Source organism: Lissotriton helveticus, chromosome 8 (assembly GCF_964261635.1).
Source record: "Lissotriton helveticus chromosome 8, aLisHel1.1, whole genome shotgun sequence".
Classification (NCBI taxonomy): Eukaryota; Metazoa; Chordata; class Amphibia; order Caudata; family Salamandridae; genus Lissotriton; species Lissotriton helveticus.
The window spans coordinates 1146752316-1146779022 of record NC_136069.1 but is presented as its reverse complement, the minus strand read 5'-3'; the positions used below and the strand labels follow the sequence as shown (position 1 = coordinate 1146779022).

Here is a 26707-nt window from a genome sequence, read left to right as displayed (position 1 = left end):
CACGTACATCACCAACTGAGGATTCCGCAGCATTTAATGCTTTGATAGAGCGGGACGCTGCAAATCATGATGTGGACATGCATGCTGACCCGGTGGAGGAAGATTTTTTGTTTGACACTTTCTCTGTCTCAGAAAGAACGGTCAAGACACTCCCTATGCTAAAAGGTGTCCTTAAGCATGCCCCCGAGATCTTTAAGGAACCTACCAGGGCAAGAGTGGTGAATCCACGTATTGAAAAGAAATACAGACCGGCACCTGGAGACCCAGCATATATTCGGGGACAGTTGCCTCTGGATTCGTTGGTGGTCGCCAATGCCCGCAAGAGGGCAAACTCCCAAACAACGGGTGAAGCTCCTCCCCCAGACAAGGAGTCGAAAGTGCTTGAGGCATCGGTCAAAAGAGTGGCTGCGCAGGCTGCCAATATCTGGCGTATATCAAACACACAGGCACTATTGGCACGATACGATCGGGCGCATTATGACACCCTAGAACAGCTCCTTCAACACCTACCTGATGAGTTTAAGGAGGCAGCCGAAATGCTCATACAAGAGGGAAAGCTCATCTCAAATGCTGCAATAAAATGTGCACTTGATGTGGCTGATACAGCGGCAAGGGCGATTAACACTAGCGTCATGTTAAGGCGACAAGCATGGCTTCGCATATCAGGCTTTAAACCTGACATTCAAACAACAATACTCAACCAGCCCGTTAATCCTGACAGACTGTTTGGCCCAGATGTTGACACCACCCTCGAAAAAATTAAAAAGGACAATGAAACTGCTAAGTTCATGGGGGCGCTTCAGTCCCAACAATTCAGGGGGAGCACTTTTCGTCACTCAGGAGCACGTGGTGTTACCAGAGGACACTTGGGTCAACAGACACAATTCGCGAAAGGTGGTGCACAATCCTCGTACCCAAAGCAGGGTAGAGGGGGTTACAGAGGTAACAGTGCCAAGGGCAGAGGCAGAGGAAACAACACCTCCCGTTCCTCTGCCGCCAATAAACAGTGACTCTCTGTCACTGCCCCCCGACCATCCAACACCTGTCGGGGGGAGACTCCAGCAGTTCCTGCCAGTCTGGACATCCATCACCACAGACAGGTGGGTAAGACAGCTTATCCAGTACGGTTATTGTTTGGAGTTAACATCAACTCCACCCACCATTCCCCCAAGACAAAGTCCTATGTCGGCAGAGCACTTGCACTTATTGCAGCAGGAAGTTGTGGTGATGCTGCAAAAAGGCGCAATCGAGCTCGTACCAGTGGAGGAGGAAGGCACAGGGGTTTATTCCCTGTACTTCCTTATCCCAAAAAAGGACGGATCCCTCAGACCCATTCTGGATCTACGCCCCCTCAACCTGTATATACTGTCAGAACACTTTCACATGCTTACACTGCAGCAGATTCTTCCCCTGCTGAATCAAGGGGACTTCCTAGCAACCTTGGACCTCAAGGATGCTTATTTCCACATACCACTCTACCCTGTTGTATTCTAATATGATGTCAGCTTTGGAATTGTTAGAGGTCAGGTAGAACGTTAAGTGCGGAGTGGAGTTACGGTTGGATGGTTACCGGTCGTGCTCCTGCCTGCTGTGTATGTCTAAGTTGTTCTTATCCTGCAATAAACCTAACTTGGTACAACGCGACGTGTGGACCCATTTACTACATAATTACTGGCGACGTTTGGGAAACCAAGAAAAGAATTTCAGAAGAAGGATAAAAAGGACAACGTTCACGTTTAAGCTTCACTTCTCAATTGTCACATATTCAAACTTCAGTGACATCTTCAAGGAGTCCTATTTTCCGGTAAATCAATTTTTTTTTCAAAATGACTGTCTAGTAAGCGTGCCTGGAAACGCATAAGGAAAGCAGGAAGCTTGAGAACATCTCTGCCTCACTAACAGCGTCATTTTGTTGAAAACCAGGCATCGAGAATCGAAGGTATTCGAGTTATACAATTTTAAATACAGAAATGTTGTTTTAAACTTACTTTAACATTCACCGTTGGAAAATGCATTTTTCGGATCGAGCTAGAATCTTGTGCTCGCTGCAACTCCGTCTTCTGCTTCTTAGCAACCGTGACGTAGCTTCATTTCCTGCGCTTGGAAAGAAGCCGTGTGCATTCTGGGTATTACCCTTCTCCTCTCTGACGCGATGACGTCAGCAACGTGCCTCCATTTTGGTTTTTTCTTCACGGCTGCAATCTAGAAAAGAAATTTACGAAGCATTTTCAGTTTTCATCATACCTTCGTCCTTTTTAAAATATATTTCCAGATGTACAAATTGACGATCGTTTAACATTTAAACAAGGTATTTAGACTTATTTATTAAAAAAAAATAAAAAATTCTTACTTTCTCATTTTAATTCTCATTCCAAAAAAAAAAAAAAATGTCTAACATTGCTGCGCCACCTCATTTCCTCCAAACTGCTGGTGAGCCAAACATTGAGTGGGATTTGTGGTACCCAATGTTTGTGGCTTACGTCGATGTTCTGGAAAAAGATGGGTGCTCGGCCAAACGCAAATTAGCTCTCCTTAGACATTGCCTAGGTGGAGCAGGCATTAAAGAATTTGACAATCTTCCTCCTGTAGATGATGCTGGAGACGTTGATGTTTTCGAAAAGGCTACTAGACAGATGAAAATTCGTTTTGGCAGGAAAATAAACACTGTTATGGAACGATTTAAGTTGTATTCCCGTGTCCAAAAACAAGACGAATCGATTGAAAACTATGTTTCAGCTCTACGTTCTCTAGCTTGTTCATGTGCTTTCGAAACAATTTCTTACGAACAAGTTCTAAGAGACCAGATTATGATGCGCACAAAGAGTAAGAAAATTCAAGAAAGACTTTGGTTAGGGACAGAGTCCTCTTTGAGTGCAGTAATCAATATTGCGAAAGGCATTGAACAGTCCGAATTATTTGTGTCTGAGATAAGAGGTCAAATACCAAAGTCACAAGTTCCTGAACCTGAAATCTCATTAGTAAAGAACCAAACAAATTCATTCAATCCTAATAGAATACCTCCTAAAAAAGATGGTGATAAGAGAATGTCAGAAAATAAGAATGTTGTAGAAAATAAGTTTGCTTACAGGAAAAACATTTCTTGTTATAGATGTGGCAGTTCGAATCATCTTGGGAACTACAGGGGATGTCCCGCTTGGGATAGAGTGTGTGTCAAATGCAAGAGAAAAGGTCATTTTGCTAATGTTTGTCGTTCTTCTCAAAGAGTCAACTATATTTCACAAGAAGAAGAAGAAGTTCTACATAGCTTTAACTGCATTTTGTCTGTAGATGAATCAGAACAAAAAGAATTTCCTTCTTGTAATATTTTTATTGATAACCAACCTATTCTCATGATGATTGATTCCTGCTCATGGTATTCCATTATTGGTCTAAAATTGTTTAAAAGCTTATGGAGTAACAGGGAATTGATAGCTCTTGATATTTGCCCTGGAGGATACAATGAACAAAGAATAAATATTGAAGGTTTCTTTTGGGCTGACATACAAATTGAAAACAGATATACCAAAGGGAAAGTTTATGTAGCTACTAAAGGAGTAGCTATTTTAGGGTGGCCACATCAAGGTGCTCTTGGGATCAAACTTGACCCCAATGCTGATCCCCCAGTTTACTTGGGTGATATATCTGTTTTGAATGTATGTGATGTGGGAGAAAATACTCTTTTTATAGAGAACGTTAAGATGAATTTTCCTGATGTTTTCAAAGAGTCTTTAGGGAAATTTTCTGATTTTAAACACAAGATTATCCTTAGTGAAAATGCCATTCCCGTCAGGCATAGAGTTAGGAATGTTCCATTAGCTTATCGTGGGAAACTCAAAGAAATCCTTGAAGATCTTGTGTCTAAACAGATCATAGAACCTATTGAATCTTCCCCCTGGGTTTCTCCCGTTGTTTTATCACTCAAAAGTTCCGGCGACCTCCGCTTATGTGTGGATCTCCGCAGTCTTAATAAAGAGATTTGGGTTGACAAACATCCCCTTCCCAACATCCATGAATTAATCTCCTCACTTACTGGTGCCACTGTTTTCTCAACGATTGATTTAGCCAGCGCTTACCACCAGGTCGAGTTACATGAAGAGTCAAAAAAACTGACAGCTTTTGTAACTCCGGAAGGCATGTTCCAATATTTGAGAATGCCTTTTGGACTTGCAAGTGCTGCATCTGTTTTTCAGCGCTTAATGAAGGATGTTCTTTTTGACTGCAAAGGAGCCATCGCTTTTCAGGATGACATCCTAATTTTTGGGGAAAATTCTAAAGAGCATGATCACAATCTGCATTGTGTACTGGCTAATGTCCAGAAGAAAGGACTCACTTTAAAATTCAACAAATGCAAATTCAGGCAACCTAAGGTTGAGTATTTAGGACATGAAATCTCAAAAGATGGAATAAAACCTAAGTTTAATCATGTCAAAAGTATTACTGAAGCCCCTGTTCCCTCTTCTAAGGAACAATTGTTATCCTTCTTGCGACTCACTGAATTTTATGGTAAATTTGTCAAAGATTACTCTACTATAGTGCACCCTTTACGAACTTTGTTGAAGAAACAAGCGAAGTTTGTCTGGGGCAAAGATCAACAACTTTCTTTTGACATTCTAAAGGGTAAAATTATTAATGCACCTTTTCTCAAGCCTTTTTCTGTCCATAAAGAATGTATAGTTTGTGTGGATGCAAGCAATGTAGGCTTAGGTGCCGTTTTAATGCAGAAGGACAGTTTGGGTGAACACGTAGTGTCCTATGCATCAAGGACTCTACGAGATGCAGAGTTTCATTATTCCACAATAGAGAAAGAGCTTCTTGCTTGTACTTGGGCCACTCAACATTTTCGCCAATTTCTTTGGGGAACGAAATTTTCGTTGAGGACGGACCACAAACCTCTAGTCAGCATGTTATCAGCTGGTGGTGGTAGAACTCTCACTGCTCGTCTCGCCCGTCTTGCTGCTAAGTTGCAAGAATATCGTTGTGAGGTTGTCTATGTTCCTGGGCGTCTCAATGTGCATGCAGATTGCATGTCACGCTTTCCAGTTGGCGATTGTTCGAATGGGAATTATCCTGAGGAGTGTGATGTAGCTTTTACTTTGTGCGATGTCAATTTAATTGCTGGGAAAGATCAGGAAAACTCTATTACTGAAAGTGTTTGGTCTAAGGCTATGCTTCATGATGATGTTCTTGTGAAAGTGGAAGTTTACTTAAGGAATGGTTGGCCTGAAGAAAGAAAGTTAAGTGGTGAATTAGCTTCTTTCTTTAAGGTTAAAGATGATTTGATGGTGATTAATGATATGATTTATAGAAATGACAAAATTGTTCCTCCAAAGGATGTTAGAGAGTCCATTTGTAATTTGGCTCATGAAGGCCATATGGGCATGTCTGCTACTAAGAGAAGAATTAGAGAATTTTATTGGTGGCCCAGTATGGATGCCATGATTGACAGATGGGTGAGAAATTGTTCTCCTTGTTCTTTGAGTGACAAGTCTGTAAAACCTATTTCCGCTAGCTTTTCTCCTGTCGAGTTTGCTCTAGGACCTTGGAGAAAATTAGGTATCGACATCATTGGTCCTTTCAACTATCAGTCCGGTAAGGATATGTTTGCTGTAGTTCTTGTGGACTATTTTTCAAAGTGGCCTGAATTGAAGATTGTGGAAAAGGTCAGTTCTGAAGCTGTTGTGGAATTTTTAAATGAGGTTTTCTGTAGAGAGGGTTTACCGGAAGAAATAGTTTCAGACAATGGCCCACAGTTTGTGAGTGAAGTTTTTACTTCATTTCTGAAAGTCTGTGGTATTCTCCATAAAAGAGTTTCTAATTATTCTCCACAATCCAATGGCCAAGTGGAGCGTTTTAACAGAGTCATTAAGGAGTCTTGCCAATTAGCTTTACGGAGTGGTTTGAAATGGAAGAAGGCCTTACAAGCTACCTTGTTCACCTATCGTATGTCTCCCAACTCAGTCACTGGCCTATCTCCTTTTGAAATGTTACGTTGTAGGAAGCCAGGAACAAAAATTTTGCCTTGGTGGTTGAAAGCGAGAGATTGTGATTATTTGGAGTTAGATATGAAGAATATTAGGGATCGTGTTGGTAGATACCAAGAGAAGATGTTACAGAGTTCTTCTCAGAAGTCTGATTCCTCCAAACTATCTGTAGGTGATTTTGTTAGGGTAAAATTTGGTGGTATTATTCCAAAAGGTGTTTCAAGATGGTCTTCTCCAGTTAAGGTCACTGAAGTCTTTAGCAAAGCGGTGAGAGTAGAAGGTGGCAAGATTTGGAATTTTAGACGCATCTCAATTTGCAGATCCGATGATTTGAAAAAAAAAATGTTTGTTGGGACGTAAAATCTCATGGAAGTCAGTTGTTTCCTGTTGTTGATTCGGATTTTCCAGGTTCACATGAAGTTTTTGATAATCTGGGAACATCTCATGTGTCACATCAAACATGCATCAATAATTTTCCTCCACAACCTGCTTCTACTAATATTCCTGATGTTGTTTTTGATAATGCTCAAGAATGTAATTTGGAACCTGTTTGTGCACGCAGAAGCTCTCGTGTAAAACATGTTCCTGCAAAATTAAGAGATTTTGTTTGTTCTTAAGAGTTTTTTTTGTAAATTTAGTGATTTGGGTGTTTGTTTTTTTTTGTTTTCAAAAGGGGGAGGTGTGTTGTATTCTAATATGATGTCAGCTTTGGAATTGTTAGAGGTCAGGTAGAACGTTAAGTGCGGAGTGGAGTTACGGTTGGATGGTTACCGGTCGTGCTCCTGCCTGCTGTGGATGTCTAAGTTGTTCTTATCCTGCAATAAACCTAACTTGGTACAACGCGACGTGTGGACCCATTTACTACACACCCATCCCACAGAAAATACCTCAGGTTCACCATTCAAAACAGGCACTATCAGTTCAAAGTCCTGCCCTTCGGAGTGACCACTGCCCCCAGAGTATTTACAAAATGTCTGGCGACAGTTGCGGCGCACCTCAGAAGGCAGAACATACATGTCTACCCTTACCTAGACGACTGGCTCGTTCAAGCAAAGTCGGAACAACAGTGCGCCGCGGACATGTCCCACACCATTCACCTCCTTCACAGTCTGGGGTTCTCGCTAAACTACTCAAAGTCGCACCTTCAACCAGCCCATGTGCGGCAGTATCTAGACGCGACAATAAATACCCTGACTGCTATGGCTCAGCCAAACCCGGTCAGGATCGACAACATTCAGTCGCTGATCCAGAGGTTCAGACCGCAACACTCACTGCCAGCGAGAGTGTTCATGCAGTTGATAGGCATGATGGCCTCCTGCATCTTCATAGTCCCGCACGCGCGGTTGCACATGCGTCCGCTCCAAGAATGCTTGGCAAATCAGTGGACACAGGCTCAGGGACAACTGACAGACCTAGTGTTGGTGACCGGTCGGGCATACAACTCTCTGCATTGGTGGAATCCACACAACCTTTGCAAGGGACGACCGTTCCAAGAGCCTGTGCCACAGATTATCCTGACAACGGACGCATCTCTCCAGGGGTGGGGAGCTCATGTGCTCCACTACACGGTGCAGGGACTGTGGTCAACGCAGCAACAAAAGATGCACATCAACTACCTGGAATTGATGGCAATCTTCATGGCGCTCAAGTCCTTCAAAGTACATCTGTGCAACAAGGCCGTGTTGATCCGGACAGACAACATGACAGCCATGTACTACATCCAAAAGCAGGGAGGCACTCACTCGCCACAGCTGTCTCATCTGGCTCAGGGCATGTGGAAGTGGGCCATTCAGAGGAACATTTTCCTCATGGCAGAACACCTCCCAGGCAAGGACAATCAGATGGCGGATCTGCTCAGCAGATACAGCCATCAGATGCACGAGTGGGAGATACATCCATCGGTACTCCACCCGTACTTCCAGCAGTGGGGTCATCCAGAGATAGACCTGTTTGCCACAAAGGAAAACGCAAAATGCCAAAGCTTTGCCGCCAGGTTCCCTCACCCAGAATCGCAAGGGAATGCGATATGGATGAACTGGTCAGGAAAATTTGCGTACGCTTTTCCCCCAGCGCCTCTCATTCCGCTGGTGGCAAGAAAGCTAAAGCAACCCTCGATGACACTCATCCTGGTTGCTCCAACGTGGGCACGCCAACCATGGTACACCACGTTTCTACAACTTTCCGTGGTACCGCATCAAAGGCTGCATCTCTCCCCAAGCCTCTTGACGCAGAACCATGGCGACATTCAGCATCCAGATCCGCAACAGCTCAACCTGGCGATCTGGCTCCTGAAGTCCTAGAGTTTGGCTACCTCAACCTGCCTCCGGAATGCATGGATATCATACGAGAGGCAAGAAAGCTCACTACCAGAGCTTGCTATGCAGCAAAATGGAAGCGGTTTGTCATTTACTGTACACATCATAACATCAACCCGCTAGATGCATCCATTCCTAACATCGTCTGCTATTTGTTACATCTTTACAAATGCAATCTAGCGTACGCTTCCATTCGGATACACTTATCCGCAATAGCGGCTTATCTCCAGAACAGGCAGCATCTCTCTGTTTTCAGGGTGCCTGCCATTAAAGTCTTCATAGAGGGACTGAAACGAGTCATTCCCCCAAGAACACCACCGGCTCCAGTGTGGAACCTCAATGTGGTCCTCACTAGGCTGATGGGCCCACCTTTTGAGCCACTGCACTCCTGCGAAATTCAGTTTCTAACATGGAAAGTGGCTTTTCTCATTGCTATTACATCGCTCAGACGTGTTAGTGAGCTGCAAGCGCTCACAGTCCAGGAGCCATTCATACAAATTCATTCAAACAGGGTAGTGCTACGCACTAACCCCAAATTCCTTCCTAAGGTGGTGTCACAGTTTCATATCAACCAAACTATTGACCTGCCCTCATTCTTCCAAAACCCACAAACAGTAGCGGAAAGAATGCTTCATACATTGGACGTTAGGAGGGCGTTGATGTACTACATTGACAGAACACAACCCTTTAGGAAAACACAACAACTTTTTGTTGCCTTCTCCGCACAGCACAAAGGCAACCCTATTTCCAAGGCAGGAATAGCCAGATGGATTGTTAAGTGCATTCAAATCTGTTATCAAAAAGCTAAACGTACTTTAACAATACCCCCAAGGGCGCACTCCACACACAAGTTGGGGGCCTCCATGGCTTTCTTAGGGAACATTCCTTTGGAAGACATTTGTAAAGCAGCCACGTGGTCTACACCGCACACATTTACCAAACATTACTGTGTCGATGTGCATTCCAAACAGCAAGCAGCTGTAGGACAGGCTGTTCTCAAGACACTCTTTCAGACTTCTGCAGCTGGCACGGGCAACCGCCCTTAATGGAGGGACTGCTATGTATTCTATGCAATAGATATGAATTTAGCAGCCCACATGCCTCGAACTGAATATGCTACTTACCAGTATGCATCTGTTCTTGGTATGTAGGGCTGCTAACATTCATATCGCCCGCCCTCCTCCCCGGTGCCCGCAGCGGCTGCAGATACTCTCTTGCTTTCAATCATTAGCATGGACATCCTTTACACTATTTCACTCCATCTCTGCCACAATGGCTAAAAACAATCTGGGGATGGAGTCGATGCCCATGCGCACTGTAGTCCAGGGGAGGAGCCACCTATCTCGTGATACTTCGAAGACTCTTCCAGGACAACAATGTGCAATCATCCGGACCCAACACTAGGCGGCGATCTATGCAATAGATATGAATGTTAGCAGCCCTACATGCCAAGAACAGATGCATACTGGTAAGTAGCATATTCAATATTAAGGAGATGGTCTTCTCTGGAAGGTGTCCATCGAGTACTCTATCTTCAAGAGGGGAAGCCTTCAGGAGCGTGGTTCCCCTGGGTATATGGGAGAGGAGGGCGTGTCTCACTTGTCGGTATCGATAATGTTCAGCGTCATGCATACTATACTGTTGCTTAAGGACATCAAAGGTATGTATCTTGTCGCCCCCCATACATCTTTAATCTGGGCAATCCCTCTAAGCTCCCACTTATCGAACCCCTTGGTTTTCCACAAACTCCCGAGTTTCTCCGAATTAAACAGGGGAGTTGCCAATGTCAATCTTCCCTCCCATCCTAAGTATCTGAAAGAGACACGTTAGTGATAGATTCCTTACCTTAGAATATCCCCAGGCGTCAGACTGGATCCGGAAATTTTTGCGTAGCAGTATCCTTGCGCGTCGGTAGGCGTCGTCTGCGGCTCAGCGTCCGTCGTCGGCGTCGTGGGCGCCGTGATGACGTCGTCGGAGTACTTAGACGCCGCCTCCGCGTGCTGACGTCAGTTCTTCTTTTTTCCGCGCCAGCAGCGCAGATCCGGAAAAAGTGGTACCTTAGTCACTTTTTGACTAAACTCTTTTTTGATCTTTTGATCATCCTTTTCCGAAGTCTTCGACTCCGAACGGTGCCGGTAGGGATGCCAGGTTTTAAGCCCTGTGAGGATTGCGACCGGCTGATGTAGGTCACCGACCCTCACCGTCGGTGTCTCCACTGTCTCGGCGTCGACCACGACGACAAGACCTGTTCCGACTGCCGGGCCCTGACTTCGAAGGCTAGGCGGGAGCGGTCCCGTAAGTGGCTCGAACTCCAGCATTCGTCCCCGCGCCGAGAGCGGTCCCGATCCGGACGGAGGTCGAGGGACCGGTCACGGGAAAGGAGCCATCGGAGCTCCGGGAGTCGACATCACTCCTCAGGGTCGAAGTGGTCAGGTAAGCACAAGAAGTCAAAGAGACGTCATCGCTCTTCCGACTCCCCCCCGACGCTCGCGCGACGCGGCCGGGGGTTCAGGTGGCTTCGCCCACGCGGCTCCGTCGGAGTCTCAGCCGCCGCGTCCGGCTCCATACCCTCCGGTCCATGGGCCTCGCGCGACGCCGGAGGAGATCGAGCAGTTCCTCATTGCCATGAGGTTCCTCACTCCTCCGATGGGCTCCGCGGCGCCTTCGGGCCCAGCGGACCCGTCTGGGGGTCCTGGCGGGTCGGGGGCTCTGGCCCCGACGCCGTCGGGTGCTTCCGCTCCGACGCCGCTGGCGCCTTCGGGCACGGCGCCGCAGGCCCCCGCTGGATCCGGATCCGGGTCGTCGCCGGTGGACTTAACGACCTCCCCGGCGCCGTCCCCTCAGGTGTCACTCCCGGCGCCGTCCCCGATGCCTCCCTCGACTCGGTTCCGGCGCCGGAACGGCGCCGCTGGGCGCCGCTTCAGTCGCCGTTCGGAGAGTTCACTTTCCATGAACCGGCCCCATCATTTGCTAACCCTGAGTTCCAGGAGATGGGTGATGAGGAGTATTGGGAGGGGTCTGAGGACCCTCTGACACGTGAATGTCAGTCCCAGGAGGACTGGACTGGTGAACTTGGGGATGCCAGTGGTCTGGACACTTCGCCGGACACTGGCTTTGTCTCACCTCCTACCGTGGCTATGAGGAGGGGGCAACCTACTGTGTGGTGTTGATGAGGGCGGCCAAGGCCTTGGGCCTTGAGCTCCCCGTCGCGGCCGTGACTAACCTCACTGAGGTCCTTAAGCCGCAGTCATGCTCAGCCGAGCCTCTGCTGCCGTTTAACGAGGCCTTAACCGACGTTCTTTTGGGCACTTGGTCCAAGCCCGCTACAGGTTCGCCTGTAGATAGGAACGTGGCCAGACGCCACCGCCCGGCCCCGGGCAACCCTTGTTTCCTGTCCACCCACCCCACCCCTGAGAGCCTGGTGATCCAGGCCTCAAATTCCCAGACCACATTCCCGTCGGCGCCGCCTGACAGGGAATCCAAGAGGTACGAGCAATACGGCAAGAAGGTATTCTCCTCCCTGAGTCTGGGACTGCGGTCTTCCAACACCGCATGCCTCTTGGGCCGTTACTCCCACTCTCTGTGGGATACGGTCGCGGACATGCTGCCATGCTGCCAGAATGCCTGTTGGCGGTACGGGCTAAACTCGGCCAAGACCTTGTGGAAGGCCGAGATGCGGCACGTTATTCTATCCGGTGTGGACTGGATACCACCGACTCTCGGGGCAGAGCGATGACAACGACGATGGCGATTCGTCGCCACGCCTGGTTGAGATCCACCAACTTCTCGGGAGATGTCCAGAACACACTCATGGACATGCCATTTGATGGCCGTCGCCTTTTTGGCGACAAGGCAGACCATGCGCTTGAGCGCTTTAAGGACTCCAGGGCTACGGCCAAGTCCTTGGGCCTCTCGGCCCCGCGCCAGCAATCGGCTGCCTTTCACTCCTTTCGTGGCCACGGAAGGGGTGCACCCACATGTGCTGCCAGCCACGCTCTCCAGGGTAATACCCAACGCGGTGGCGGCCTTGGAAACCGCCGTGGCGTCGGTCGAGGACAACGGCTAGGTCAGTCCACACCTTCCCCCGCAGCATCCGCCTCAAAATCCTCCTAGTCCGTGCTTTCAGGCCCATGTGACACCAGTGGGGGGCAGGGTTCACCATCACCTCCTCCACTGGCGCACTATCACGTCGGACAGGTGGGTGCTGCAAATCGTCCGAAGGGGCTACTCCCTCCCCTTCAAGGTGACCCCTCCAGCCATTCCACCGCAGTACCACCGCGTTTCGGGGGATCATTTGCGGCTTCTACAGGAGGAAGTTACGGCCCTCTTGGCCAAGGGGGCTATCGAGCGTGTTCCTGGGCCAGAAGTAGGGTGTGGTTGCTACTCCTACTACTTTCTGGTACCCAAGAAGGGCAAAGGGGGCCTACGCCCTATCTTGGACCTAAGGAACGTCAACGGCTTCCTCCGGAAGGAGAAGTTCAAAATGCTGACATTGGCTCAAGTCTTAGCTGCCCTGGACCCAGGAGACTGGATGGTAGCGTTGGACTTGCAGGACGCTTATTTTCACATCCCCGTCCTGCCGGCCCACCGGCGCTACCTGCGGTTCACGGTTGGCCACGAGCACTTTCAGTATACCGTGCTCCCCTTCGGCCTTACCAGCGCCCCACGGGTGTTCACAAAGGTGATGGCAGTGGTCGCAGCTCGTCTGTGCAGGTTAGGGGTTTCAGCCTTCCCCTACCTCGATGACTGGTTGTTGAAGGCGGGCTCGCCCCAAACAGTCGTGAGCCACCTCCAGACAACGGCAGACCTCCTGCACCAGCTGGGGTTCTCCCTCAATGTGCCGAAGTCACACCTGTGCCCCTCTCAGAAGCTCCTCTTCATCGGAGCGGTTCTGGACTCAGCGCAGTTTCGGGTTTATCCTCCCGAACAGCGGGTCCGGGATATTCAGGCTCTGATTACACTCTTTCAGCCTTTATCCCGGGTCTCGGTCAGGTTGGCGCTGCGGCTTCTGGGGCTGATGGCCTCCTGCATCCTACTGGTGCATCACGCCAGGTGGCGGATGCGGGCTCTGCAGTGGGACCTGAAGTTTCAGTGGGCCCAGCATCAGGGCAACCTGTCCGACCACGTCCTGATCTCGGAGGGCACTGCGAGACAACTGCAGTGGTGGCTCACGGACCGCGATTGGGTCAGTGGCAGATCCCTCTCCCTTCCCCAACCGGAGCACGTAGTTGTGATGGATGCGTCCCTCCAGGGCTGGGGAGGCCACATGGGAGAGACGGAGATCAGAGGCCTCTGGTCTCCGGCGGAGGCCCGGCTCCACATCAACCTTTTGGAGTTGCGGGCGATTCGTCTAGCACTGAAAGCATTCCTCCCCTCTGTCCGGCGGAGTGTAGTGCAGGTGTTCACGGACAACACCACCGCCATGTGGTACTGCAACAAACAGGGCGGGGTGGGGTCGGTGACCCTTTGCCAGGAGGCTCTGCGCCTCTGGCAGTGGCTGGAACGCCATGGCGTGACCCTGGTGGCTCAACACCTGGCAGGTTCTCTGAACGCCAGGGCGGACGAGCTCTGCCATCGGTGCATGATGGATCACGAATGGCGTCTGCACTCTGACGTGGCGCAAGGCCTCTTTCAGCAATGGGGAGAGTCTTGGTTAGATCTATTCGCCACCGAAGAGAACGCGCCATGTCATCAGTTCTGCGCGTTGGAATTTTCAAGGCGGCACTCGCTCGGAGACGCTTTTCGTTGCGAGTGGAGTTGCGGTCTCTTGTACGCCTTTCCGCCTATACCACTTCTACCCAGAGTGCTGAAGAAGATCAAGCGCGACCGGGCCCAAGTCATCCTTGTGGCTCCGGACTGGGCATGAAGATACTGGTATCCAGAGCTACTCAGTATGGCAGTCGATCCCCCGGTTCGTCTGCCTCTTCAGGAGGACCTTCTGTTGCAGCAGCAGGGGATGGTCCTTCACCCGAACCTGTCCAGTCTCCACCTCCATGCTTGCAGATTGAGCGGCGACAGTTGAGGCCATTTGACTTGCCTCCTGAAGTCTGTAATGTCATTCTGGCAGCCAGGCGTCCCTCCACAAAGTCGGTATACGCCTGCAGGTGGAACAGATTTGTGGCATGGTGCACAGCAAAGGCTGTGGATCCTCTTGCTGCCCCTCTCTCTGAGGTTCTTCTATTCCTTCTTTCTCTTGCCCAGCAGGGCTCTGCTCTGGGCACTATCAAGGGCTACCTTTCTGCCCTTTCAGCCTTTCTGAGGCTGCCTGATCAACATTCTTTGTGCAAGTCCCCTATTGTAAATAGATTTCTAAAGGGCATCACACACACGTTTCCTCCTGTTCCGTTTGTGATGCCTCAGTGGGACTTGAACCTTGTTCTTACATTTCTGATGTGCGCTCCCTTTGAGCCACTTCACAACTGTCCTCTCCGCCTTCTTACTCTGAAGACTGCTTTCCTGCTTGCCTTCACCTCTGCCAGGAGAGTGAGTGAGCTCCAGGCCCTTTCTTGTACTCCTCCTTTCCTTTCTGTCCACCCGGACAAGGTTGTGTTGCGTACTAAGCCATCTTTCCTGCCCAAGGTTGTCACGGCCTTCCACATCGGGCAGTCTATCACCTTGCCAACCTTCTTTCCGCCACTGCACCCCTCTAAAGAGGAAGAGCCGCTCCACCGTCTGGACCCAAAACGTGCGATTTCATTCTATTTGGATCGCACACGCCAGTTCCGGGTGGATGACCAACTCTTTGTTGGTTACGTGGGCGCTAAGAAGGGGAAAGCGGTGCACAAGAGGACCATCTCCCGGTGGATCATCTTGTGTATCCAGGCATGTTACTCCTTGGCTAAGAAGGAGCCCCCTGTTGGATTGCGGGCTCATTCCACCCAAGCCACGGCGACTACAACTGCCCTGGGCCGGGGAGTGCGCTTACAAGACATCTGTCAGGCAGCTACGTGGGCATAACTGCACACGTTTGCAAGACACTACTGCCTGGACAGCCAAGTCCGGAGGGATGGCTTCTTTGGCTGTTCTGTCCTGCAGGACTTTCTGGTGTGATTATTGGTTCGCAGACCCACCACCGGGGTTGGTATTGCTGGGGTATCTATTTTAAGGTAAGGAATCTATCACTAACGTGTCTCTTTCAGATGCACAAGTTACTACTTGTGTAACGATATATCTGTAAGAGACATTAGTTAGTGATAGATTCCTTACCGACCCACCCATCCTCCCCGTTCTGCGAACCGATATCTAGGGTTAGGGTTATCCCCTTTCAGGGCCCTAGTTTCAATGGCACCAGTGTTGGTTTTTAACATGACTCAGCGCTTCTGGCGCGGAAAAGCTGTGTCTAAGAACTGACGTCAGCACGCGGAGGCGGCGTCTAAGTACTCCGACGACGTCATCACGGCGCCCACGACGGACCCGGAGCCGCAGACGACGCCTACCGACGCACGAGGGTACTGCTATGCAAAAATTTGCGGATCCAGTCTGACGCCTGGGGATATTCTAAGGTAAGGAATCTATCACTAACAATGTCTCTTACAGATATATCGTTACACAAGTAGTAACTTGTGCATCTGTTCGCGGCGTGCCTCACCTGCACTGCATGTGTAGTTGGACCTAAAATGAAATACATTTTTAAAAGGGGAAATATATTTTGACTTTACATGTATGCAAACGTAAAAATATAAAATCATATTCACTCTTTTAAATAGATTTCTGGAATAAAGCGTGTTCGTGAATTCTCAAAAGATTCCCACGATGGAGAACTAGGATTACAAGTAACTTGACTTGTGTGAGGCATAGCTTGAGGTGGCAATGCACTTTAGATAATATTCATGTTATCACTTTCTGTCAAGGTTATATAGACTCTCTTTTCTCAACTCTATAATAATATAAATTGTGGTTTGCACTTTCTGGCTGTAGTCGTAGGATAAACGCTGATAGGCAATTTCGTATGTTCTAGGACTCAAGCTGCACTGTGTTTTTGGTGTTTTAAGCCTTTATCTTGAGGCTTTTTGCTGTTAAACGCGTATCTCGGAGACATGTTTTCGATATGAATGCTTACGCATATTGCTACTTCTTTAAATTTTTTACATGCACTCTCCTCAAACTGGGGGGGTGTATAGGGCAACATACCCTGTCTGAATATAGACGCTGTGACTGCACCTCAGTTCTTTTCCCCTCAGATATTATTTAAAGAACGGCTTTGAAGAGTGGATGCATTATGTATTGCAAGTGTTCATAAAAAACTATAGCTCTGAGCGTTTAGTGCTAAGAGTGACTTTAGCAGAACGCACCACAGTAATGCATTCTAAAAATATTCCCCACACACAGAGGCATAAGAGGTGAGAATCTTCCACGTTGACCCTTGAATAGGAGTGTGGCTGTGGGATGAGATCAGATTGTCTGAGTGTGCTGCCATTTTGTTACTGGCTCCCTGCAACATGACTCCCTCCAAAGTTGCCTCAGCCTCTATGAGGTAAAACGCCTGCTAAAGTGGTCTAACCTTTTGTGCACTGCTTTCATGAGAGTACTCATAAAATTAATTGGAGAAGAGCAGAAAAAATATCGGTTTGAATCTCCAAATTCCAAAGTCCCATCAAACCACATAGCAAATTTCTATACAATCTTGCTGAGAGACGTATCCTGTTTAAAATGAACAAACCAGGGTTAAAAAATAGAACACTATTGCAAGAGTGCATTGCAAAGGAGGTCTACTTCTTATTTAACCTCATTGGCTTAACATTACATGTCAAGATACAGAAAGTAGTACATACTGTTAAGGATTCGCAATGCGCCTCAAATCAAAGCATCGTCTGGACCTGCGCATGTGTTATACTTATATACTTTTTCAGTAAGCAAATCTGTTTTACTTGATATGTTACTCAGTGCTCTGACCGAGAACAAGGCCAGCTGTAAGTGGAAGAGCTTTGTCTCCAGGTTTGAGTTGAGGCATATCCAGGAACACGTTTGATCCTGAAGACAATGTTAGTATTTTGATGAGTAGTGTAGTGCAGGAATCTTCTCTGAATCTGGAATTATTTTATGAGCTGAAGGGTTTAGGAAATATAGGTCTGAGATGGAATGAAATGAATTAAGGGAAGTAGTAGAATTGGTTGCGGTAGGACTAAGGTTAGGACAGATTAGCATTTACGTATCCAATTTGAAGCCCATGTGAAGTTGTGTGACACTGTCTTTAGTTTCAAAGTGATGTGAGATGAGGTATTTTATAGTTTGAGTTGTGGGGGAAGTGATTCTTGGTGGCTGCACAGTTATTGAAATTACCTCACTATTTTGAAAGCCATTTTTGCCAGCATGGACTATCGTTATTCCATCTACATAGTATGTTTTATTGCTTTCTGGACAGCATTTGGCTATCATAGTTTGCATTTCATCTGCATCGGCTGGGAAGTAGGTGGCAAGACATTTCTCTTTTTGGGTGCGATTGACGGTTTTGGCCAAAGTCAGAAATGCCACATTATTCTTTTGCATAGAGGCAATAAGGTGTGCCTGTAAATCTAGGACTTGAAAGATCCTAGCAGTTAGTGTGCCAAGGAGCTTGTTGAGGTCATTGACATTTACTGGTGGTGGTTGAACGGAAAATATAACAGGAGCTTAATTCTTGCTTTGGAATAAAGGGAGTCTTCGGGCTAGAAATGAAGCTGGTTATGTGATGACCAGATGCAAAGGTCATGGGGGGGTTGACAGCTGATTATGTGTCCTAAAATCTAAAGAGTAACCTGTTGAGTGCTCTGGCCCATTTGACTTTTGCTTGAGGTTTAAGATCTCCTTGTTGTCAAGTAATGTACGGGTGTTGGAACTGTTTGGTTTGTCATTCCAGATGAGGATAGTGAAGCGTGTGGGTTCTATTGTTACGTTGGCTGTGAAGTTGACAAATATGTGTATGAAGCTAGGGTTACAAGCCAGTAAATGAAAGGTGGCAATGGAAAATTGGTTCTTAGGTGGAAATTTAATCAGAGAATTGCTTGTATTGGATTGAAACCCCACTTGTTTTTGCTGAGTGCTGCCATTTTGTGGACTATAGGTGCACAATCAGCAGAGAGAGATCATTTTTATTAGACACCGGGAAGTTTAGGAGGCGTGGTGTTTTGACAAGGGGTCAGGCATTTATTATAATGCACTGAAAACTCTGGGTGGATGCAGATGTTTTACAGTGTGGTGGAAAGGCAAAGTGCGCTCCTGCTGTTTGGAGGAGTCTGTGGTTTGAGGTTGTGGCTCGTGAGTGTTGTGGTTGTGGCTTGTGAGTGTTTGTTTACTGTATATTGGGATTGTAGTGGTATTTGATGGCATGTCTGGTTCAGTGTCACAGTAATGTCAAGCAGATTGGTTTATTGAGCAGGTGGAAAAGAAATTAGAACTTCATTTTCACTTTGGGGTGCTCTGAGGTGGTGTCTGTGTTTCTCGGTGTGCTTATCAAGTGCTTGGATGATACTATATCAGTGGGTAATGTGTTTCCAGTGGCCTTTGTCAAAAGTGAGTAGAGGGAGAAGCCCTCAATATCTTTGAAATTGTGTCTAGAGTTTGGCGCTTTGGGTCTATCGGGTGATATGTGGGAGCTATGGATAGTGTCTACAATCTGTGGGATAGTGTTCAGAGTTGGTTAGACTGAGCGGATTTGAGGATGTGTATATGTGCAACATTTTGATTAAGGAAATTGATGAATTCATAAACCGAGGTAATCGACGTATCGATCCTGGGAACTATCAGCGTGACGAACGAGCATCAAGAGTAGTCCTGTTTTTGAGGGTTGGCCATTTTGATTCATATTTTTTTTTGTTTTACTAAGTGTTTTTCTTCAATCGGTCTCATTGTGGGGTTGGAACGTGACCTGCGCTATAGAACAGAGTGACTCTTTGTGAACTTTCCATCTATCATCTTGTGAGCAGCATTTTTGACACATTCAGAGAGATCTGTTACAAAACATGAGTTTTTGAATTATGTATCCACTCTTAAAAAGAGGCGTCCTCCGACGTCCCTTCAGCAAAAGCAGCAGTTATGAGCCACCCTGTGTAAACTGGGCAGGACTGTAGATAAAGGGCCTTGGGGTAGGCTCCAGGCAATAATTGATCCCAGAGTAGATCATGCAGTTGCTTTACCGAACTGAGAGAAGAATGTCCTGCAGACAACCTCCACAAACCTACTTGCTACTGCCTCATGAAACGCTGGGCAGTAGGCCACCCCAGTGGTAGCAAAACATGCAATCCTGACTAGCTTTTTGTGAGCAAATCTATCACTTATATAGCAATCTAATAGCCCAAAGTTTATTTACTTGCATATTTCAGAATGCTTTGTATCTCGTTTTTTCTTGAGGCAAAGAGGTAGGCAGAATTAAACAGGCGCTCCTCAGTGAAATATCCGCTTTACCACACAGGTCTGACAAAGCCTTGTATATAGCAGTGAAAGAGCAGCAGTGCAAGCTTCCATCACACGCAAAACGGATATATTCCACCGCCATGCAGAAGTGATTTCTTTAAGAATAGGCTAAATAATTAAATGTTAATTGACCCTCCCTTGTTATTTCCACCTTTAATGTGATTTTCAATGGAGAGTGATTAAAAAAATAAGTCTATCTGGCATCCATCAATCTGTAGGCCTAGCCTTCTGTTAATTCCACTGCCCGTTTGCCTGTTGTTTGTAACTGTGTGTCTGCGCTTGTACCTTGTTTTTTTAATGTAGTGCTACCGCACTTCTGCTAAGCGCTGTGTATAATGGGCGTGATTGTTACGCAATTTGTGTTACTGAATTTACCCACTTTGGATGGGTAAAAATCTTTTTTGCCGGGATTCGAACTCGAGATCTAGAGCAGCACATTTGTAAGCTGCAAGTGTTCAGCTTATTGAGCAACTCTGTCCCAGCATATATAGGTGTGACTGTATATTTGAGTTTATGGCTGCCTCTGTGCATGCAGTGGTCTTCATGTCTTTTTTTGTAGAGCCTACAAAGGTCCATATATGTTGCTCTGTATGCATGGATGCCTCTTCGTCCGTTGGGCTCTGCAAGTGGCATGCATGTATTTTTCGCCTGTGGGTATAGCTGCCTGTAGTGCCATTATACTGTCTGTTCCCTCTTGCCACCCATCCCTGTATGTCAACTACCTATCCAAATCATTGTGCTTTGTTATTTGTGTTGGCTGATTTGTCTGCATATGCGCATGTATAAGTCACACGTGTGGCAGTAGCAGTAACATACCATCTATGTGTGATTGTGCAGAGGCATGTGGCAGGTCTGTACCTAGACTATGCCACAGCAAACCCAATTTATTTTGGCAAATACATATTATATTCTCTTTACAAAAGGCTAGGCCCTTTTGTGAATGAAATGCTTGGTCCAGATGAAATATTGGAACCGCAGTGGCAGGTAGCGAGCCAGGACTAGGAGCTTTTAAAAACGAAGATGGCACATTAGAATAATAATATTAATCCACATTTGTAAAGAGCACAATCACCCGTAAGGGTCTCTAGGCGCTGGGGGCCGTCGGGAAGATTAAGCAAGCTATTGCCCAGAGTCACATGGTGCTGGGCTAATCTGCCGCCGGTGCCGGGGATCGAACCCTGATCCCCGGATTCCGGAGTCAGTCGCCCTAGCCGCGGCGCCACACCTCTTCCACATTAGTCTTACTGTGTAGACCTCGCCTCTTTTTCTTTGCATGTGCAATAATCCGTCTTTTGGTTGTGCTTGCCTCCCTGGTCTGAGAATGGTATTTGTTTTCTAACAGTCACTTGCAGTTCTGCACCTCGTCTTGATGCTAGAAGGACTGTCTCCCACCGTATGGCTGTTGGTCTGGTTTCATGACTTCTTGTAAATAGTGAATTGTCGAGCATCATTTTTTTTGTATTGTTCAACAGAAGACGAAGGTGGGGCCAGCGGCATAACCATATGTTATGGGGGGCGCCCTGCAGAGTGAGGTGCAGGCCCATAGGACCCCCCATATCCCACAGGCACCCATAGCTTTGCATTGAGAGGGTGACACCCAGCTCTGCCAAGTACCACGCATCTCGTGTTAGATTAACGCATACTGTATCATTCTCTGCATCACCTCCAGGCCTAAATTATTCACGCATGTGAGCGGAGCTCCAGGGACAGCCTGCTAATGGGTTTGTTTTCCTTCATCTGCGTATTGCAGACTTCCCCCATCTCTCTGCCTTATGCAGCCAATCAGATGGATAGTCACAACCAAGCAACTCTATCTTCCCCATTGAAAGTGCCCTGCTCTGTGATTGGAGCATAGCTTCATTACCGTCTCCGCCACAGTTGGGCGTGTGTATGAAGTCGCAGAGATTCATGGGACATGTCGGTCTGCAGGGATGTGATCACCTAATCTGCCAGTGCAACATGTGAAGAGGCTGAGATGAGTTGTACAGCCCCATTGAGTGGAGAGTCTGAGACCCGGTCACTGCTCAGCTCACTCCCAGAGCTGTCTGTTAGACTTGTATGCAGGGCTTTAAGTGGGATGAAAAAAGTGGGAGATCTTTAAAAGGATCGTAGCATATATGATTAATGGTGTGCCTTAAACACATAATCTACATTTCTGCAATTCCATAGTGTGCCATCCAGCCAAAATGTTGTCTATTGGCTTTGTCAATTGTTGTTAGCTGTTTAATATACAAGAGAAAAAAAAAAGATTTTTTGCAAATAATATTCAAAATGCGTCACTTCTGTAATGGTGAGTCTGTTAATTAAACATTACCGAGGCCTGTGGAAGGGGTGTAGTGGACTTCAATTTCTCAATCTCTCTCGTTATGGCCGCACTATATTAGCCATGCATGCCCTTTTTCTCTCCACATCTTGTCCATCTGCATATCTTACACCTCACGTCTACTCTTCACTCCCTTCTGAATGCACTTCCCGCATCTCCTTCACTTCACCACCCCCAAAACACATATAACACACTCATTCACCTCTAAGCACTGCATTATCTTTTACTTTCGCCTTGTCAATATTTTGATAGCTGTGTACCTTCTTCACACACATTTTCACAGAATGAGAATTGTAACTGGCATTGCTCTGCAGAGGGGCCAAGGATTGGATGACCATGAATTTTTAACACCTTTTTGACCCACTGACAAGCACAGTGAGACACTTGCACTGCCTTCAGCCTCCTCCACAGAGCGGTCAATCGTGTTGTCAGTTCTAAACACCATGAAGCGACTCAGTTGAAAGTATGCTCTATACAAGAATAATAAACTACACAGAAAAAATACAACATTCTGCAAGGTACTTAACAATCGTAGCGAATGCAAGATTAAGTAAAATGTGAAATATAAACTGGAACTAAACCGCTGACATTACCTAACCGCTGACATTACCTAACCGTGTTTACATTCATTCTTCAGTATAAGATTAGTGCTTTTGCCATTACAACTAAGGACATCATTCCAGGGCCCAGTAGGGACCCGTCTTAATGTCCATTTTTTAATTACTACCGGGTCTGAGACCCAGAGGGACCCGGCCCACTTAAAGCCCTGCTTGTATGTTCTGTCTTTTCCCTTTCTCTACGGGAAGGCCAAAGAAGCCGGTGCTCCTGAACCCCAATATGTGCTTTGAAGAAAAGTGATGCCCTCTCAGCTGATACAGAATGTTCCCCTACAACTGGGCGTACCTCCTGGCCCGCCACATTCAGGCAGTGCACTTAAAGATCTCCGGCACTGGAAGCAGGCAGTGTAAAACAGAAACAGGCAGCACATCATCTGAGAAGCGTACGGCTGAACAGATGACACAAATGCAGGGTACGGAGTATAGCTGACCCTTCTGAGTAATGTCAGTTAAACACAATATCACTCGTGATCAGGAACAACTTGCCAGATGTTGATTGTTACCATGGTTTATAATACAGAAAATGGAGCAACAAAAAAATTGATGAATGCTGTTATTTTCTACTGAAAGTATTTTTTTAAATGAAAACAATCTGGAGTGGAACACATGATTTCTAATCTCCCACGGGCATGTTTGGCATAACTTGTCAGGAGAAAAGGAAGAACACTAGAACACCGTGTGATTAAAGAGATCTGCTATTTTTATTGCTCCTACAAGCAAAAACCTGAAAGCACATTATTTTTGTAAGAAGTACATTCATACCAAATTGTTCAGTTATCACATAAAAAGCTTCAGTGAATAGAATATGAAAGCCTTAGTACAGCATTGATCTGAAGTAGCCTCATGTCACATGCAACTCCTGTATGTTTTAGGTCTCTTCTAGGCAGCGCTTGCGCTGTCTCTTCGAGACATGCTGTATTCAGGTATGGACTTTGAGCTCCGCCTACTTTCCGCCCATCTTTTCAATTGGCTCCTGTTACTGTCCCTTGTAAATGGTGGCTTTTGATTTGTTAATAGGCTTAGTAGTCCCTCCTTAGTGCCCCCTTTTATCCTGTTGTAACGTCCCATGAGGACTGCCCCTGTTACATGTGTTGTGCTCAGTATGTTTTATTTACTGTTTGTCAGCACTATTTTCTTAATCACATTCTCCTAGCTGCTGCTGCAGCCACAACAGGCTCTCCGCTTCAGAAAACAGGATTCCACATGTTTTCGTGGCCCAGCATTGCACCCGATCATGGACACCACGCTTTATCTTTTAAAGACCCTCCCTCCCCTCACCACGGCCGGCTGCCTTGCATTATGCTCCATCAGATTTTGTTATTAGTTTCTTTAGCTTTAATCATGCAGACCCCCTTACCCCTCCACAACACACCTTGTCTGCCCCAGGACCAAGCCAATATTGCTTTGTTTGCTTTTTGTTTGATTAAAGTTAACCGCTTCTCAGTGGTTCATGACGTGTGTTGCAGAACCCTAGTGCGCCTTAAAAAGTAGCCAGGGGTGCCGCATTAAGCACATACTTTGGGAAACAACAGATATGCTTTGTCATGTAAACGAGCCAAATCTTCAGTAAGGCGCTGCCTCGCTTCGTTTCATTAGATTTTTTTTTTAATAACTTGCTTTCGCTTTAAACGTGCCTACTCTCCCATAACACTTCTAGCCTGCCCCTACCAACCCCTCCAAGATCGCTTCTTTATAACGTGACGTAGGCGTTGTCTTCTGGACGTTCCTGGAGCAGAATCTGATCGCTGTTGGTGCCAGGAAGATGAATGTCACAAAAATTAAACCTAAACAGGAAGCACTTGCAGAAATAAAGAAAGGAGGTGCCCGAGTTGAAGCTCCACTTCTGTCACGTATTAATCAGCCTAACTTTGTGCGCGTGGTCAAGGCTAGATAGGTGTATTTTCTCTGCATTGCCACTGTGAAAAGTTAGCTGTAATCCTTAATGGAGGTGTTTGCTGCCTTGCTTTTCTCAATTGCAAAACCTCATGTAGTGTATGTGATGAGTAAGTTCATTCTCGTTATCTGTTACATTGAGCCGGGCAGTTGGGAAGAGTGATCGTGAACATGTTGTCTTGTAATTTTAGTTATTTTTTTAACACTAAGATCACTGCATGGCCTTGCATGCTCTCAGGGACCACATGATGCCTAGTAACAACCTGAATCAGGCGGGAGCTTTGTCAATATGGCTGTTATGGGTAGCTCTTTGTGCCACTGGACATTCTCCAATGGGAAGAGACCTCACCAAGATGGCTTCTCGGTTCACTCTGGAAAGAGTTATTTTTCAGAGCTAGTTACTTTGCAATTGACGCTAATCAACCCTTCAATCAGCTGCTGCACCTGCAGCCTTGCACTGCAATGCAATAAGTCTTGCATTACTGAAAGTTTGAGCTATTGGCGTTGCGTTATTATTTGCAACGCCAATAGCTCAAACTTTCAGTAATGCGAGACCTATTGATTTGCAAATGCTTGTTAATCTTTTTCATTCTGGTCCTTGTAGTTTTGCTTTTCTCATAATAGATGAAGATCTACAAGTACAAAACAAAATACGAAGAGGATCAGTTACTCACACCTCGTGAAAGAATGTGAGGATACCATGTTAGGCTTCTAATGCAGTATTTTAATGGATATCTATGGGGCATGTGAGCCATTATTTCCACTAGGAATGTTTGTATTAACACATTGGTAACTATCAAAGTAGGAATATACAGCAGCATTGGCATGTTAGTTCCTCTTGTGAATGACAAGGTAGCTAATGAAACCAAGGTAATCTAGGGTCCAAGGCCTGCAAGGAAGAGGCCCAATCACACTATTTCACTGGCATATAAGGATGTTGGAAGATGACCTTCAGGGATGTATTTGTGGCAGGGGGTTGCTGATATTGTCCTCTGACTGCTAGAGGAAAGACTAATTCTGTAAGAGAATCCGCAAGTGGAATTTTCTTTGTTAAAGAGATAGTATAGTGATGGAAATTCCACTGGTGGCTTCTCAGTGCCAGGTTACCCACTTGTCTCTTAAGGTGTCACAAATAAGGCCAGGAAATGTCACACAGGGGGACACAGCAAATATGGAAATGTCACACATAAGTAAATTGGAAACTTGACAGCTGTGGACAACTGAAACGTGGGGGCCATCATGCACAACAGTGGCTTGCATCTCGCCCCTAGCTGGGACACCAAGAGGTATCCTAAACGTTAGTTTTCTTATCTCAATTGTGTTTTTTGTAATCCTACTAGGGATCTGCAAGACCGGTGGCAGAACGAGTTATTCCGGGCGTTCTTCAAGCTTCCCCGGAAGGAGAGGCTGCATGAGGTGGCGGATTGCTCTCTGTGGACACCTTTCAGCCGCTGCCACACAGTGGGCAGGATTTACGCATCAGACAGCTACATTTGTTTTGCCAGCAAAGAAGATGGCTCCTGCAATGTTGTCATTCCACTTAGAGAGGTATGCCTTGGCAAGCTACTGTTTGAAGTAATAACACAACTTGCTGTTTGTTTTTCCCACCTTGCTCTCTTACACTCATGTCTAAGGAGGTCATATTTAAACCAGCTTCAACTTGTGGTATTTCAGCAAGTTGAGTGTGTCTTCAATTTTGCTGTGGTACGTTGCAATAAAGAAGGCACATAGCCATATCATATAAGGATATTACAAATTATACAGAGGAATTATCCTGATTTCCATTTGGTCACTGAACTCCAACGACCAAAGCAGAATTTGTTTAACCTTTTAACGTACTGCAGGGAGTATTTTGTTACTTATAATACTTGGTTGTCTACCCCAACTGCTATAAAATGTCTGATTGTGCACTCCTACTAAATGAGTTATTAAGCATGCTGATCTTCTGCATTAATGCAGATGCTATAATGTCAATAGAAACACCAATCCCAACTTTTTATTTGATTGAAATGTATTTTGAGAATTTTGATTTAAGTCACTATCAAATCATGATTTGTGCTATACAATATGCATATAGAATACTGTTATCAGGTTCCACATACCAATCAACACTGGAATCTTTCCTCGCACACATAAAACAGACACAACTTGGCTCTCATAGCTAGCCATGCATATACAGAACTGGTACAG

General features: G+C 46.5%; 1 protein-coding gene across 2 annotated transcripts in view; it reads left to right on the top strand.

Annotated features, from left to right (window-relative positions):
• Nucleotides 1-26707, top strand: part of TBC1D8 (TBC1 domain family member 8) — a 559729-nt gene that overhangs the window by 317177 nt on the left and 215845 nt on the right. For both annotated transcript variants that reach the window (XM_078658030.1, XM_078658029.1), the window contains exon 6: nt 25858-26065. In XM_078658030.1, the coding sequence (XP_078514156.1) occupies nt 25858-26065 (208 nt within the window). The remainder of the gene's footprint in view (nt 1-25857; nt 26066-26707) is intronic.